Source organism: Anabrus simplex, chromosome 5, assembly GCF_040414725.1.
Source record: "Anabrus simplex isolate iqAnaSimp1 chromosome 5, ASM4041472v1, whole genome shotgun sequence".
NCBI lineage: Eukaryota > Metazoa > Arthropoda > Insecta > Orthoptera > Tettigoniidae > Anabrus > Anabrus simplex.
In genome coordinates, this window is record NC_090269.1 from 140,082,012 (window position 1) to 140,098,862 (window position 16,851).

The 16,851-nt window shown below is 39.2% G+C and overlaps 1 protein-coding gene across 1 annotated transcript in view; it reads left to right on the forward strand.

The window, feature by feature from the left end:
- LOC136873857 (ankyrin repeat, PH and SEC7 domain containing protein secG) overlaps positions 1-11,080 on the forward strand; it is a 72,461-nt gene extending 61,381 nt beyond the window's left edge. Inside the window, exon 4 of the mRNA XM_067147143.2 lies at positions 8,290-11,080. Within this exon, the coding sequence (XP_067003244.2) occupies positions 8,387-9,610 (1,224 nt within the window). The 5' untranslated portion in view covers positions 8,290-8,386 and the 3' untranslated portion in view covers positions 9,611-11,080. The remainder of the gene's footprint in view (positions 1-8,289) is intronic.
- Positions 11,081-16,851: the final 5,771 nt, after the last annotated feature.

Here is a 16,851-nt window from a genome sequence, read left to right on the forward strand (position 1 = left end):
TCATAGCCAGAAATTAAATTTTGCAGGTTCGATTTCCACTCGGCTACTACATTTCCATCCACATCTTCGGACTCACCCCATCATTCCATACTGAACCCTTGACTTACCATTCCACCGTTGGTCGGCCACAGCTGCTGCAGTAGAGCAATATCGAACTCTCATATCTTGGGGTTGTAGCGGGAATAATTCGGTCACTATCTTAACCAGACGATGGGGTTCAGAAGAGAGCTTAACTACTTGAAATGAGGAGCAAATATGTGCTTACTAACTTTTATTGACTCAATTAACTGCACCAAAAAATCATGTATATAAAATCCTTGATCAAGAAAATATTTAATGTTTCAAACGCAGTCACATTGCATGGCGTTAGTTGTATTGATTACAGTATTGAAGAATTTTCTTCAGAGAAAAGTTGAAATCTCACAGACAAGTGGACAGTGAAAACTAGAAAAATGAAAATTAACCTGAAAATCGGGCACCTATTAATCCAAACGATAACTGAGAATTAATCCACATAATCCGTGGAAAATCTGACCTTCAACAAATAGAGTTCCAGATTTACTCTTAATTAAGGTTATCCACCAGTCTAATACCCTGTCGGATATGGAAACACCCGCCGAATGGACCCTTAATCGAATGAAATTGACTATCAGTTGCTTTGGATAGGTTGCGAAATATTATTGGAAAGCATGGTGTTCACTACAAGTTAACAGCAGCATTCACAATTGAAAATAAAATTCCACCATGTATTGTCATCTCGTGACACCCTTAAGTTATAAAATAATCCCGATGCTGAAACGTGCACATCACCCAAACAGCTGTTCAGAAGGAACCAACAACAACAAGATCCGAGAGGATCTTACGTTACGTCGTTCTGAAGGAACAAAACTGCGAAATGCAGGAAACACTTATTCATCACGCATTTAGAAGAAATGCCAAACACTGAAGTTAAATTAAAAAATGGTAAATCACTTGAAAAATATTATTATAAAACCAACTTTCAGGTTATAAATGGTTACGTTATGCTTAATAAAATTACAAGTCCACATGGTAAAATAAAATGGAACCCTAAGAATTCTTTCCTTTACAACAACAACTACTATCACAGATCCATCTACTTATTGTTTGTCCCAACACTTACATTTTTTTTGGATCAACATTTCAATAATAATAATAATAATAATAATTTGAATGATGTCCCTGAGAACAATAGCCCATTAATGGAACAAGTCCCCAAGTTACTCACTAATTTTAATATAAATCACAACATTTTCACAAAAATCTTCAATTATAAACCTTTAAATATCCCTCCAGTCATAATAACAGATTCCACCTTACCTCCTTCCCATAATATAACTCCACCTCCAACTTCTAGCGCTGTCATTGTTGCACTAACCCCTCCCCTCCCAACTTGCTCTCCGCCCAAGCAAGCACACCAATACAACACACGTAGCAATGGGCATACGATTACCAGACCCCCTCGAGCGGCTAATGTCACCAGTCAACGCTCTTCCAACATAAGAGGTAAGCGATCTTAGACTCTCATTTTGTAACACCCTGTTTTCAAGGCACTGAGTACATCTTTATCCTTTTTTCATTTTTCAGACTTCAGTTCACACACATTGCATCTTATTTTCTTCGCTTTTGGTCTTGAACTCCCAGTAAAAATGAAGACACCTGTTTTCAGCTTTAACCATTGTTTTAAAGGAACTGGATATTGGCCTCTACCTGTAAGCAACTTCAGGCGTGATCAATTCTGTTTGAAGTGTTACTATTCCATGTCAACTACAATATATGATTTCTCCTACCCCTCACATCTCTATGCAAGAATGAGATTTAATTAGTTAACAATTTCTAATTACCTTCATCATTCAAAAGAATATAATAATAATTTTTTGTTATGTATGAACATTCTTATTAACTGACTGGTAGCAATGATTTTATTTACTGCACTACCAGCTCTATCTTGTACCTTATGTTTTTAACCTCTGGCAACACGACTGCATGTTTTTCTCTTAGCCATGATGAACATTCTTATATGTTTTCACACTAGTTTTATGTATGTTTTATGTATTGACTGACCGGTAGCAATGATATCGCATATGATTTTAATTACTTCACTACCAGCTCTATGTTGTACCTTATGTTTTTAACCTCTGGCAACACAATTGTGTATTTTTCTCTTAACCATGATGAAAATTGTATGTTTTTCACACTAGTTTTAAGCTTATTTGATTTTCTATGATGTAAATGTTGATACTTAGGGTACCATATATTTTACGTAACTTGAGGCCAAGATTTATTTCGGCTGATGATGCTACGACAGTTAAGTGAAAAATGTCCCAACTTACAACACCTGTTGTAATGTTTATATCCTATATATAAGGAAAGATAAATATTGGAAAGGTGCTGAAAAATATTATTCTTATTTTAATGTTCATAATCCGATGTCCAATATGGTCTACAATGAGATTTATTACTTGTAACATCGTGTGTTTTCGTACGCACTCCTGGAAGCAAAATAAGCGATGTACTGCAATGCTTGCTGTAACAGGTGATGGCAGAAAGCTTGCACTTTACTCGGTTCTAAAATGAAAAACAGTGCCTAAAGTAAAATTTCCATGAGGGATCCATGTTCCATACCTGCCAACTTTTAGAAACAAAAAATAGGAAGATTTTTTAATTCTTGGATTTCATCACATATATTCCACCACTGTCTAGGTGAAAAAAGATCAGGATAAAAGGTATACATATGTACAGTTACAATGCAAATAGACCATTAAATTTTAAATCTTAAACTAAGAAAACATAAAAATGGTTACAAGTTAATGTACCTAATCATTCACATTTATGGCACTTGCATACGAATAATAATATCTATGTCACACTGACACACATAACAAAATGCATAATACCGTATATTCTTGCATAATTAACGCACATTTTTGACAAAAAACGTACAGGCAAAAACTTCAAATGCGTAAATTATTCAAAGAATTCAGATATTTGTAAATTATTTACTATTCTTTTACATTTAAAAGATACATCAAATATAATATAAACACAACTGGTTCAACTCATTTGCAGTTATTGTCATTTGGCATAAAATTCCGGCGTGAAATTTTTTCTGAAAAGTCAAATACGGTACATCAGGTAAGTTAGACATGTGGGTTTGAAATATCGATACTGGAAAATATTCTTCCCATTACGAGCTGACAGTACGACCTGAAGTGAAATAAAAATGAACTAATAAAAGTAAATTCATGTAATGTCATAATAATGACATACCGGCAAAAAAAAAAAAAAAAAGAAAACTGTCCAACACAAGCAGGGCCAGGTATCGTATCCAATCTTGTACGAGTGACGTGTCCATCCACCCTTTTTTCTCGAATACGAACGTGGATCACTCGCGGAAATTTTGCTTTAGGCATTGTTTTTTGTTTTAATACAATGTAAGGTGCAAGCTTTCTGCCAGCAGCTGTTACAGTAAACATTGCAGTACTTCGCTGTTTTATTGCTTCTGGTAGCGCGTACGATAACACTGTATCAATCTACTGTATTTGACTGTATGTTCCTTTCTTATTGATTGTTCGACTTTGTGGCATATGGAAACTCATTGGCACCTGACCTGCGGGTCTTATAAGGGAGATTAAATATTCCTTCATTTTACGCTTCTCAATCACAAAGCAATGAAAATGGTTGAAATCATTCTCTTCGTCGAAGAGAAAGTCCATTTCTCTTCATAAAATTAATCAAGCCTCGGCTAATCTTCAAATCCGATACACTGATTCCATGTGCAGCGGCTATTTCTCATTCTTTAAAATACAGCATTTCGTGTGAAACGGCATAAGTAACAAAAGCATATATTTAAGCAGATTCTCCTCTACCTGTGGAAACTTGCCGCTTTTGGTCCGCCAAATGCTTTGCGAGACTTGTTGGCCACTTGAAGTGCACTTCTGTTACCGCAGTAGCGCACGTTTCATTTGGACACTGAATAGACCTACTTAATGCCCACTGCCCTATTCCCGTATGCTTCAGCGTAACTGATCACCTCGAGTTTGTATGATGCAGTATTACTCAAATACTGTGGACTGACAAACAATTCTGAGATCACTCCCGTCAGGGGCTAACGTCGAGTCTACCTGAGTAGTTGACATCTTTATTTCGAAACGCGTCCGGAACTGCTTGGTGGATGTTCAAAGTTGTGGGTGCGTCAAATACGTGAACATTTCTTTTTCTTCACTTCGGACGCATAAACTTTGGGATGCGTAAATAATGCAAGAGCGTTAATTACGCGAGAAAATATGGTAGTATCCTTTATCAGATGGTAAAAGGAACGGAAATTCATAGGTCTCTGAAACTTGGAGATAATGTTTGTTATATTTTTTGGCCATAACGAGAAAAGGAAAAATACCAGAAACTGTTACCAACACAACCCCCTTAAAAACACTCAACTCATTAAAATAAATGATGCACTTAAATATGCAAAACTACCACATACAAAACAATTCAATATGGCCCACACATTATTAACATATGACTTTGACAGAGGGGGAAAGCATACAAATGCAAGAAAATACACGTGGCCTACAACTCCGATGAAACTACGCACAGAAACGATGTTAACAGCGCGCAAACAGCACAATAACAAACTCATACTTTCGTCGCGGTTAACTGAGTCGCTAGCGTGCACTAACCCTGTTGCTTGCAGGACGATTACCACCCCGAATCCCCAGCTGTATAAAGTCCACGCGCTGCTGTAGTGAGCGGGAAACACGATACACGAAGGTGACGGATGAAACACGAAATAAAGCATCAAATAAATACGCTTGAAAATGAGGTTTCGTAAATTACACAAGTACAAAAGAATTTTTCTTTTATCCTAGGGGAAGAGTATTGGCCGTACTAGTGGTTATATTGGTAAAAAGTAGGAAGAAGTATGAATAAATTGGAAAATTGGAAGACGAGTTAAAAACCGGAAAGTTTCTGGGTAAATCGGAAGGGTTGGCAAATATGAAATATTTTGATTTATGTAATTACATAACAATATTTAGCTTCTATAGATTTTATTTCTGTAATTAAGTGGCTCGGAAATTAGAAAATACATGAGTGATAGCACACTGACAGCACAGAAGAATTGCAGCATGAGATGCTGGCACATTCACACTTCCCCACCAAACTCAGCTGGGCACATTGGACTGTGGCTCTACCTGTTGAACTTCCTACCAACTAAACTACTGACCTCAGGCACATGCACAAGTTACCACCATATGAAGCATGGCTCATTACAAAAAAAAACAAACACCACATTTTTCTTATTTCGGCACTTTCACCCTTTTCTCTCTTTGATCCTCAACTGTTACCAATTTGTAACGCATCAAACCTGTTCCTGAATTCATTAAGGATACGGTCTATTATTTCTGCAATCGTGTTTTGAAAATTTTCCTGCCTTCCAATCCCAGCTTTCACCTTCATAATTTTTGTCGACCAACCTCTTCCTCTTCCGTTTCCGCACCTCTTTGAACGGAGGATACAAATTGAGCTTCTTTTTAGCTATGGTCTTAGCTTCCAAGATTTTATCAGTTACTGTACAATTGTAGTATTAGACGTTCCAGTTTCCTGAAACTCCTCGATAAATTGGTTGATATGGTTAACAGATCGGTCAGTGGTGATATTTTTGTAAAATTTTGTTTACAGTATCAATTTGTGTTACCTGCTTGAACCCAAAAAGAAGAAGGTGTAATAAATTATAATTTATAAACTAATTTACCTTACCTACGGCGCAACGGCCCATTTCCGGGTCATGGCCTTCCCGGTTGCTCTCCGCCAAATTTGTCGACCTTGCGCAGCAACACTCCAATTCCTTATCTTGAGGATGTGTGCTGTGTCCTGATCTACAGCATCTTCCCATCTGTTACATGACCTTCCCACAGGACTTCCTTCTCCAAAGTCTCCTAAGAATACCTTCTTTGGGACTCAGTGTTCTTCTGTCCTAATTAGATGACCTGCCCATTTAAGTCTCTTAATTTGAATGGCATGTGACAGGGGTGTCTCCCCATGCAGGGAATATAGTTCATATAAGCTCATTTAAAGCATTCATTATCTGTTTGAGATGTTTGTACACAACTGTTACAGCTTCGCTTTCTGTTGACCATCTAGTAGAACTGTGGCTTCAGAAATAATAGAATATATTTCAGCATAATCTCCCATCTGTTAGTAGATGATACAAAGAATGAATAGAGACAGTTTTGTATTCCAAAATAAGTTTCTCCCTCACGTGTCACACTTGCAGCATTTACTCCAAACTAATTTAATGAATGTGCAGCGAACAGCACGAAGTATTTTCTTCTTGTTAAGGAAGTTCAATACCTTTTCACTGTCAAGCCATTTGAGCACCATTGTTGTAAGATGTTGGCAGAGAAACACTGGAAAAGAGGAAAAGACCTAATTATTGTGTTTATGGACCTTGAAAAGGCGTATGATAATGTTCATAGATCAACTATTTGGAAAAGTCTTAGAAAACTTGGTGTACCGGAGTACCTTATTAGGAAGATCCAAATGCTATATACTAATTGTAAAAGCTGTGTCAGAATTGGAGATGGTCACTCTGAATGGTTCAATACAAGCAAAGGAGTACAACAGGGAAGTGCCTTATCACCTCTTCTATTCATAGCAGTTATGGATACCATTTTAAAGGAACTAAAAGGAAAAGGTAATAAAGATCTTCAGGCTCTGGTGTTTGCAGATGATGTGGCAATATGGGATGAAACAGAGGAGGGAGTGCAAAATAATCTGAATGCATGGTGTAAGAAGTTTGATGATTATGGAATGCAATTGAACTCATCAAAAACAGTAGCATTGAAAATCAGCGGACATAATACAGAATGCAGCATAAAAATACAGGACCACCAATTTGAAGTAGTACACCAATTCAGTTATCTAGGAAGCATAATGGCTAGTAATAACAGAGCTGAGATAGAAATAACAAACAGAGTAACCAAAGGCTCTAACTTTTACAGTATCATTAGACACCTACTATGGGATGAGAAGGTCCCACAAAGAACAAAAATGACCCTGTACAAGTCATATTTCATTCCCATCCTTACATATTCTCTGGAAACCTGCACACTAACATCAAAGGATTGTAGTAGGATTCAAGCCTGTGAAATGAAATTTCTTAGAACTGCCCTTCAAAAGACCCGACTTGATCATGTGAAAAATGATGAGATCCGATCTAATCTAGGTCTAAATGAATCGATGGAGGAAAGACTTAGGTCATCTAGACTTAAATGGTTTGGGCAGGCTAAACGAATGAACAGCACAAGGTTACCATGTGCTTATTTGGAAAACAGAATAACAGGTAGAAGACCAAGAAGATGGATGGGCCAACTGAGGGAAGACATGGAGAGAAGAGGATGGAAATAGGAATCTGTCTTGGACAACGAAATGTTTATGAATAGGCAACTTTGGAAGACGCTTGTTTTCAAACACCCTACCCGGCTCGCTGGAAGGGCAAACAGATGATGATGATGATGATGATGATGATGATGATGATGATGATGATGATGATGATGATGATGATGATGATGATGATGAGTGTTCTACTGCTCGTTTGCTTACTACTCAGTTGTTGTGGACTGTCATATGGGTTAGTGAAGTTGGGCGGAATCGAGTGCTTGCATGCAATTCCATGCTAATACAGTCACTGCTCGCGCATGACACTACGTGATAATCAAGCTAAATGTTGAAACTTCGATGAAACTGAGGCAATTTTGCTGACGGATTTATAATATAAATAAGCAGTTTTACAGTATTTACATTTTAATTTGGAGCACCTAATGACTCAAATATGTATTAATATTATGTAACCAACATATTTCTAGGTTATGTTAGCTGGGCAGTCTGTAAAAACAGCAGGGTGGTGCACCCAATGAAAAGGTCCTAGGGAGATTTCCAAATGGCAGGTTTGTCTTTATACTACAAAAACAATCTTCAATTTGTAGTTTATCAACTGAACATACATCCTCTTTTCTTCTTTCCTTGTTCAGGACATGTCTCTGTACTACTCAACTGTCTGGCCGACTTATTGAAACAATTTTAAAATGGCTGCTAAGTTCCCATACATTGTGTACACATACCCATTTCGCTCCAGGTACATCTAAAAGTCATCAGTGCCTGTTGCATGCTTTGGCCTCTAAAATGATGCCGTGTAAGCCACCTCCTATGAGGACTGTTTTTTGATATGTGGTTGCGTTATTTCTTCATTTGTAGTGTTGTTGTTTGTTGCAGACTCGGTGAAAACTGTGTGCGACACTATGCGTCTTTGGCAGAACATGTGAAGTTGAGGTAGATGCAGCTGGGATAACACAAGAGAGTGGTGAAAAAAATGGAGAGCATTCTTAAGGTGAAGGAGAACAACCTGAGGATGTGGGAAGAAATCTTGAAACGGAGAGAAATGATGTTAGAACATCGGGAAGAGGCATTTGAGAAGAGATTAAAGGAGGTGGAGAGAGCATGTCAGGACAGAGTGGAGGAAGTGGAGAGAACATGTGCAGACAGAGAGAAGGTTGTCAAGCAGCGCGAGCTGGTGTGTGAAGAGAGAGAGAACTTTTCCCGCCAGAGAGAGAGGGAGTGGAAGGACAAGGAGGAAGGACCAAGATGGCGGGAACTGCTCTCCCAGTATGATCCAGGTCATGTGATCCTTCAGCAAACTCTAAACTGGGCAGCTGAAGAGGGATATATCAGTATGGTGAACTTCCTTCTTGCGAGAAATCCATGTGTGGACTGGAAGCGCACTGCATTAAACCATGCTGCGGAGAGGGGGCAGCTGGATTTAGTGAAGTCCCTGGTAGAAGAGGAGAAAAATGAGGGTCAAGAGGACTGTGTCTCATTTGGAAGGTGCGACATTGACGTGAACATCGGCACCCACAGTCGGGGACTGCCTGCGCTGCTCCTGGCAGCAAAAGAGGGTCACATGGAGGTAGTGAGGTACCTGGTAGAAGAGGGAGGTGGGAGTGTGGAGGTGATGGGCAGTGCTCTTGTAGCAGCTGCTCAGTGGGGTCACCTTGAAGTAGTAAGGTACCTTACCAATTTAGACCACACTATTCTCAATGTCGTGACTAATGGTGGTTTGACTCCACTCCATCTGGCAGCATGTAACGGTCACCTTGAGACAGTGGAGCACCTCACCACTCTAGACAAAACTATTCTCAATGTTAAGGATAGTAGTGGTTCGACTCCACTCCACCTGGCAGCATGTAATGGTCACCTTGAGACAGTAAAGCACCTCACCACTCTACACCACTCAAGACCCAATGTTAAGGATAGTGGTGGTTCAACTCCACTCCACCTGGCAGCACGTCATGGTCACATTGAGACAGTGAAACACCTCATTACTCTGGACCAAACTCTTCTCAATGTCAAGGATAGTGTTGGTAGGACTCCACTCCACCTGGCTGCATATAATGGTCAGCTTGAGACAGTAAAGCACCTCACCACTCTACACTACACAAGGCTCGATGTTAAGGATAAAGATGGTTTGACTCCACTCCTCCTGGCTGCCTATAATAGTCACCTTGAGATAGTGAAGCACCTCACCAGTCTTGACTAAACTATTCTTAATGTTAAGGTTAGAGGTGTTTTGACCCCACTCCACCTGGCTGCACTTAACGGTCAGCTTGAGACAGTAAAGCACCTCACCACTCTACACTACACAAGGCTCGATGTTAAGGATAGAGATGGTTTGACTCCGCTCCTCCTGGCTGCACTTAACGGTCACCTTGAGATAATGATGTACCTCATCACTCTAGACCAAAACTATTCTCAATGTTAAGGATAGACATGGTTCGACTCCACTCCACAAGGCTGCATATAATGGTCACCTTGAGACAGTAAAGCACCTCACCACTCTACACAAGGCTCGATGTTAAGGATAGAGGTGGTTTGACTCCACTCCTCCTGGCTGCCTATAATGGACACCTTGAGATAGTAAAGCACCTCACCACTCTACAGTACACAAGGCTCGATGTTAAGGATAGACATGATTTGACTCCACTCCACCTGGCTGCCTATAATGGTCACCTTGAGACAGTAAAGCACCTCACCACTCTACACTACACAAGGCTCGATGTTAAGGATAGAGATGATTTGACTCCACTCCTCCTGGCTGCCTATAATAGTCACCTTGAGATAGTGAAGCACCTCACCAGTCTTGACTAAACTATTCTCAGTGTTAAGGATAGAGGTGTTTTGACCCCACTCCATCTGGCTGCACTTAACGGTCACCTTGAGACAGTGAAGCACCTCACCACTCTAGACCAAACTATTCTCAATGTCAGGGATAGACATGGTTCGACTCCACTCCACGTCGCAGCACGTCACGGTCACCTTGAGACAGTGAAGCACCTGACCACTCTAGACCAAACTATTCTCAATATCAAGGATAGTGATAGTTTGACTCCACTCCACCTAGCAGCATATAATGGTCACCTTGAGACAGTGAAGCACCTCACCACTCTAGACCAGACTATTCTCAATGTTGTGCCTAGTGAAGGTTGGACTCCACTCCACCTGGCTGCATATAACAGTCACCTTGAGACAGTAAAGCACCTCACCACCTTAGACCAGACTATTCTCAATGTTGTGACTAGTGAAGGTTGGACTCCACTCCACCTGGCTGCATATAACAGTCACCTTGAGACAGTGAAGCATCTCACCACTCTTGACCAAACTATTCTCAGTATTAAGGATAGTGATGGTATAACTCCATTGGATCTCGCTAAAAATCATGGGTCACCTCAAGGTGGTACACTTCTTAAAGCAGTGCTCACCGAACATGAAAGTTACTTGGGACATATTAAAGTCCACATGGCAACAGTAATCTAGTGTGGCTCCCTCTAACTGCGATGTAACTACTTCCTACACGTCTGAGGTGCATTAGGGCCCTTACCGCACACCCCCCTCTCTCCCCCTTATCTGTGCTACAGCGGTGGGGAATCTTGGAATGGGATGGTGTTGGTAACAAAAACTCTGTATCATGTGGCCTGGAAGTTGAAGATAATGTTTTATGTGAATAAAATACTGTAAGGTAATAAAACTATAGAATGTTAAGTTTGTTTTGGCCCCACTACCCATCTTCCTTGTAATGAAAATAGCTTTTCATTAGAGCTAGGAATTTTAGGTGCAAAAATTTGGGTGCAAATGGTGTAGAAAGCATGCAGTAATTTAGTTTTAAGAAGTGCAAATTGAAAATTTATATATTCATATATACTGTATAAAATCAAATGCCACAACACAAATTCAGACAGGTGTTCAAGGGCTGCTATAGTAGCCCCAGAGCACTTCTTTTTGTTTTACAATTTGTTTTACGTCGTACCATCTCAGATAGGTCTTAGGGCTAGGAGTGGGAAGGAAGTGAACATGGACATCCTGGTAAGTGGACTTGGCAGGAGACACTTGAAAATATTGTTGTAAAATAGGGAAATAGTGGAAAACAGTCTTCAGAGCTGCCAACAGCGGGGGTCGAACGCACTGTTCCCAGAATGCAAGCTGACAGGTACGTGACTCAAACTGCTTTGCCACTCGCTCAGTAATCTTGTTATTAAAGTCGCTCGTCCAAAAACTTAATTATACCCTTTCCAGGGAATCTGCACCTGCACTCACTAAGTACTTTTACATCAAAAAAGATCATCAGCAGATAAAAGTGGTGCATATTTCGTTTATAGTCAGTAATGTAAATCCGTGTTTGTTGCAAAATCTTCCAACGTCAGGGTTTACGGCTAAGCTCGTTTCAGCTTCTGCTTTCTAGGACCCTCCAGTACTTCCTTCCCATCCATAAGAATAGCCCATTGCGCATCTTTCTGAGGACACTGCTCCTCCAATTTTGTAACATTAGTTGTTTGCAATTCATGTTTAGGTGCTCGTTCTTTGTCTTTTGTCACAGCTGGGGTTTCATTTGGTAAAGCATCTAACATATCACTTCCAGCTTCAGGCAAAGGAGCAAAAGCATGACGAGGGGCTGAGTGCTATAAAATTCACTGACCTTGAGAAAAGGTGCAAAAAACAGCAACCAAAACACAGTTATGATTGTTTATTTCATGTTTTCCTTGTAAAACAAGTCAATTTGAATTCCTAGCTCTACTTGTCATCTGAGTAAAGTGGTTGAAGCAGCTCTGAAACACCAAAGTAGTCACTATTATTGCATATATTATAGAGCACTTTTGGAACGACATCCTGGTGAGTGGACTCGACAAGAGACATTTATAAATCAGTCCCCTACTTTGTCGCACAGGAGACATTCAGGTGAGTGGATTTGACAGGAGACATTTATAAATCAATAGCCTACTTTGTCGCACAGGAGACATCCAGATGAGCAGACTAGGTGGGTGACACTTTGTAAAGAGATAATTGCCCACCTTGTCTGTCTCGCAGGAGACATCCAGGTGAGTGGGCTAGGTGGGAAACACTTAAAAAATCAATTTTTTACCTTGTCTGTCACAGGAGACATTCAGGTGATTGAACTAGGTGGGAGACACTTAAAAACATAGTCTAATTGCCACCTTGTCTGTTTCCCAGGAGAAATCCAGGTAAGTGGGCTAGGCAGGAAACACTTAAAAATCAGTTGTTTACCTTGTCTGTCACAGGAGACATTCAGGTGATTGGACTAGGTGGGAGACACTTAAGAAATTAATTACCCACCTTGTCTGTCACACAGGAGACATCGTGCTAAGTGGATTTTACAGGAAACGCTTAAAAATCAATTGCCTACCTAGTCTATCACACAGGAGAAATTAAGGTGAGTGGACTAGGTGGGAGACACTTACAAAACAATTGCCCACCTTGTCTGTCACACCGGAGACATCATGCTAAGTGTATTTCACAGGAGGGATTTAAAAATCAATAGCCTACCTAGTCTGTCACTCGGGAGACATCGTACTAAGTGGATTTGACAGGGACTCTTAAAAATCAATTGCATTCCTAGTCTGTCACACAGGAGAAATTCAGGTGAGTGGACTAGGCAGAAGACACTTGAAAATCAATTGTCTAACTGGCAATGGTCAGGAGAAATTCAGGTGAGTGGACTAGGCGGGAGATATTTAGAAATCAATTGCCTACCTCGTCTGTTACTCAGGAGAAATTCAGGTGAGTGAACTAGGTGGGAGATATTTAAAAATCAATTACCTACTTGGTCTATCACTCAGGAGAAATTCAGGTGAGTGAACTAGGTGGGAAATATTTAAAAAACAATTACCTACCTGGTCTATCACTCGGGAGAAATTCAGGTGAGTGAACTAGGTGGGAGATATTTACAAATCAATTGCATAGCTAGTCTGTCGTACAGGAGACCAGGTGAGTGGTCTAGGCGGGAGACAATTAAAAACCAATTGCTTATGTGATCTGTCATACAGGAGACATCCAGGTGAGTGGACTAGGCAGCAGACATGAAATATTGTACCTAAGTTATACATCACACAGAAGACATTCATGTAATTTAGTTTTCATGCGTTACTTTCCTGGATTTGCTTGTTTTTCTACCTCACCTCTGCATTCACACTTAAAGTAGGTAGTGGCAACAACATTCATCTATTAATGAAACATTGAAATTACCAACGGACCCATGCAAGAAATCTTGCATGTTCTTAATTCACACTTTCCCAAAGAGGTTCATAATGAGAGACTTAAGGTAACAGGTTATGTTTTTATTTCAAGCAAATGATCATAGAATATTATTTACAATTTTCTATGTTTATATTTACAGTACCTCCTTAAACACAACATTGGAAGTGACAATGCAGTCTTCCAGTACAACTTGTTTCTCGTTTTTGCAGATAGAAACAAAAATATTATTGAAGGATTTAACTCTGGTGAAAGCTACATGTAATCGGCCATGTGAGAACACGGGCTCAGGCAAATGCAGTCCTGCTATTAGCAATGTTTGGCCTTGAGACTTATTAATAGTCGTAGCTAGAGCCCTGCACGGATGCGGATATCTGCAAAGTTAGTGTCTAGGCAGATACAAACTGTATGGCAATGCGAATAATTTTGCTGAAAATTTTCAAATAATGACGTTCATGGATTTTCACTCAGGTATAGTGTTGTTTTTGCTTGTGATTAGACGACCCTTGACATTGGCATGGGAGAATAGTGATATATAAAGGACCTTGAAATCATAAAGCTAATCTGACCAAATCCTAAGTGGCTCCTGATTGCAATTAATGGAAGGAACAAAGGTCAATACGTTTGTAGTTGTTGCAAGACAAAATTGCTCATAAACCTGTGACTGTAGGGGGTTCTGGTGCCAGTGTAACAGATCTTCCCATTTCAGTACCTTGGGTGTAATATGCTGTAGTTAAATGTTTAAATTATCCGTGGATAACCATTTTGCAGATGGGGATAATCATTCGCTGATGCGGGTGCGGATATTATTTTGTATATCCGCATAAGGCTCCAGTCATAGCATATGCTATTTTAATGGGGAACTGCTTTTGCGTCATATGGAAGGGGATAGAGGGATACTACAGCAGCAGTATTTGAAAATTGCACACTTCGTACAATTTAAAGAGAGTCATTTTCTAATAAAATTATTGATATTTATGAAATTAGAGTGCAATTCGTCACTGCTAGTGTCCCTTCTCTTTGTTTTGAATGCTCATTTTTCATGATCGGTTACTTGTGAGCACCGCAAAAGGGATCTATACTACTGAAATAATATATATATTTTCATTTACGGCTATTAGAGACCACGTTAGGTAACAGTTAAATGTTTCTGGAAGCCTTTTTCACAGCCCATAGCATCCTTTCTCTGGCAGCCTGTCTCCTTTCTTTCTTTCTTTCTTTCTTTCTTTCTTTCTTTCTTTCTTTCTGGGAGAGGCTTAGGGTTAGATTGCACAGAAATATTTGATCCTAGTGTATTTTATTCGGTTCCTGAATTGATTTTTCCAGAAGATTTTATGTCTATTTCTTAGGTAGGCTTGAAAGTGCAGATGGAAACAAGAAGAATATTCAACACTGGTTGTATTAGCAGTGCATGAGACACATTTGTCCAGGGTATGACTTCTTTATTCTGCCACAGTATAAAATCACCTTAATATTAGAAATCATCCTTTGAGATTAATCACGTAATATTTATCACAGTAATGTACTAATTGCCTCAATAATCTAATGAGGATTAAAGTACCCTTCATTGTATGGATTATTTATGAAAAAGGAAGCCATACTTTCCAATGTCGACTTAGTCTAATTTAACACGAAATTTCCAGTTTGTCAAACGTACAAACATTTCTATATAAATTATAACACTATAAACATACCTGTAAAAGAGGACACAATGTTGTACAGAGAATGAGAAGTTTTGTTGTATAAGAACATCCTCAGATCACTTAAATCATGCATATATATTACAGTATTGTTTACCTTGCATGAACTTGTCAATGATTGAGAGGTAGGTGATAATATGAACAAGTATCAACAAATAATGCTGTATAAACATAATGAAGTACTTCTGTACTTATCTAGACTGCTGAAGCTTAGTCCGTTGTCTTCAATCACTATTTCAAGACTGTGGTCATGGAGAGGTTAGAAGAAGGAAGGAGCGACAATGTTCCACGTGCTCCTCCCCTGCTTCTCCTACCCTCTCCGCAGAACATTATGACTAGCCTCTCCATCACTTTAGTCTTGGAAAGACTAATTTTCATGTCATATTCATTGCATCTTTTTTTCAAGTTGCAAGATATAAGATTGCACGGTTTCAGTAGACCAAGTCGTCAGCATAGGACAAACTGCTGACTACAGTTCCACCTAACTGAATCCCTCCCTGCCACCTTATACCTTTGTAACTTAGCCTTTATCTCCTCATTCCAAGTACTCTCCTGTCATTGATCATACCTGTTTCCACCAGCAATCATTCTCGCTACTTTCATGTCTGTTATTTATAAATTATTACAACATATAGGCCTACTGAGGCGTCAAGGTTGACCCATTCTTTTATTTTCTGTGCTGTAGATCAATGCAAACATTGAAAAACAAAGGTGAAAAATTCATTTGTAACTATTTTGACAGGTTTTTCTACCAAAGTTTTGTTGATTTTAATCTACAATATAAAAAAAACTACATTTTGTGCAATGTGATATTAAGGGGATATGATGGCTAAAAATGTATTTATTAGAAATATATTCATATGACAGTTACCGTACATGTTTGTAATAAAAGGTTGAGTAGTTTAATTACCCTGCAAGTTAATCTGACACCTTACAAGAGCCATGCATCCTACTCTGTCAAACATTATTTTATATAATCAGTATTTACAAACAGTTTCGACAGGTAATTTTAAGATAACTTATAGCAAAATGAAATCATTTACCACCTGAGCAACAGCCCTAAATAACATTCTACTATAGACAGCCCTAGTATTTAGTTGCTAGAAAGGCATACTCTTCACTTCTAAAAGTAGAAGGCAAGGTGCTTGTTATTAGCACTTATTGTTGTTTTGCAGTGTTTGGTACTCATTTTTGGTGAAATTGAAGGCAAAGTTTTCATTTTCCTTCAACTGATTCATGAGGAAAGTATTTCAGGATGGATAGCTGGCTCGGTAGTGTTCACATCAGTAAAGAAGGTACATATGAACAATATACAGAAAGGCAAAATCAACATTGAAGTAAGAAAGAGGGTCCTACCAGTGCTTTGTGGAAAAAAAATATCACTCTGTACCAAGGAGTTTACCAGTAACTTGGATGGAAGTGCAGGATTTAGATTAATAAGTTTTATTATTGCCAAGTGAGCAATTACATCGGCTTGCCAGTGCAAAGTTTGAGGAGACAGTAGTTTATGCTTAGTGACGAGGTTAATAAACCAAGA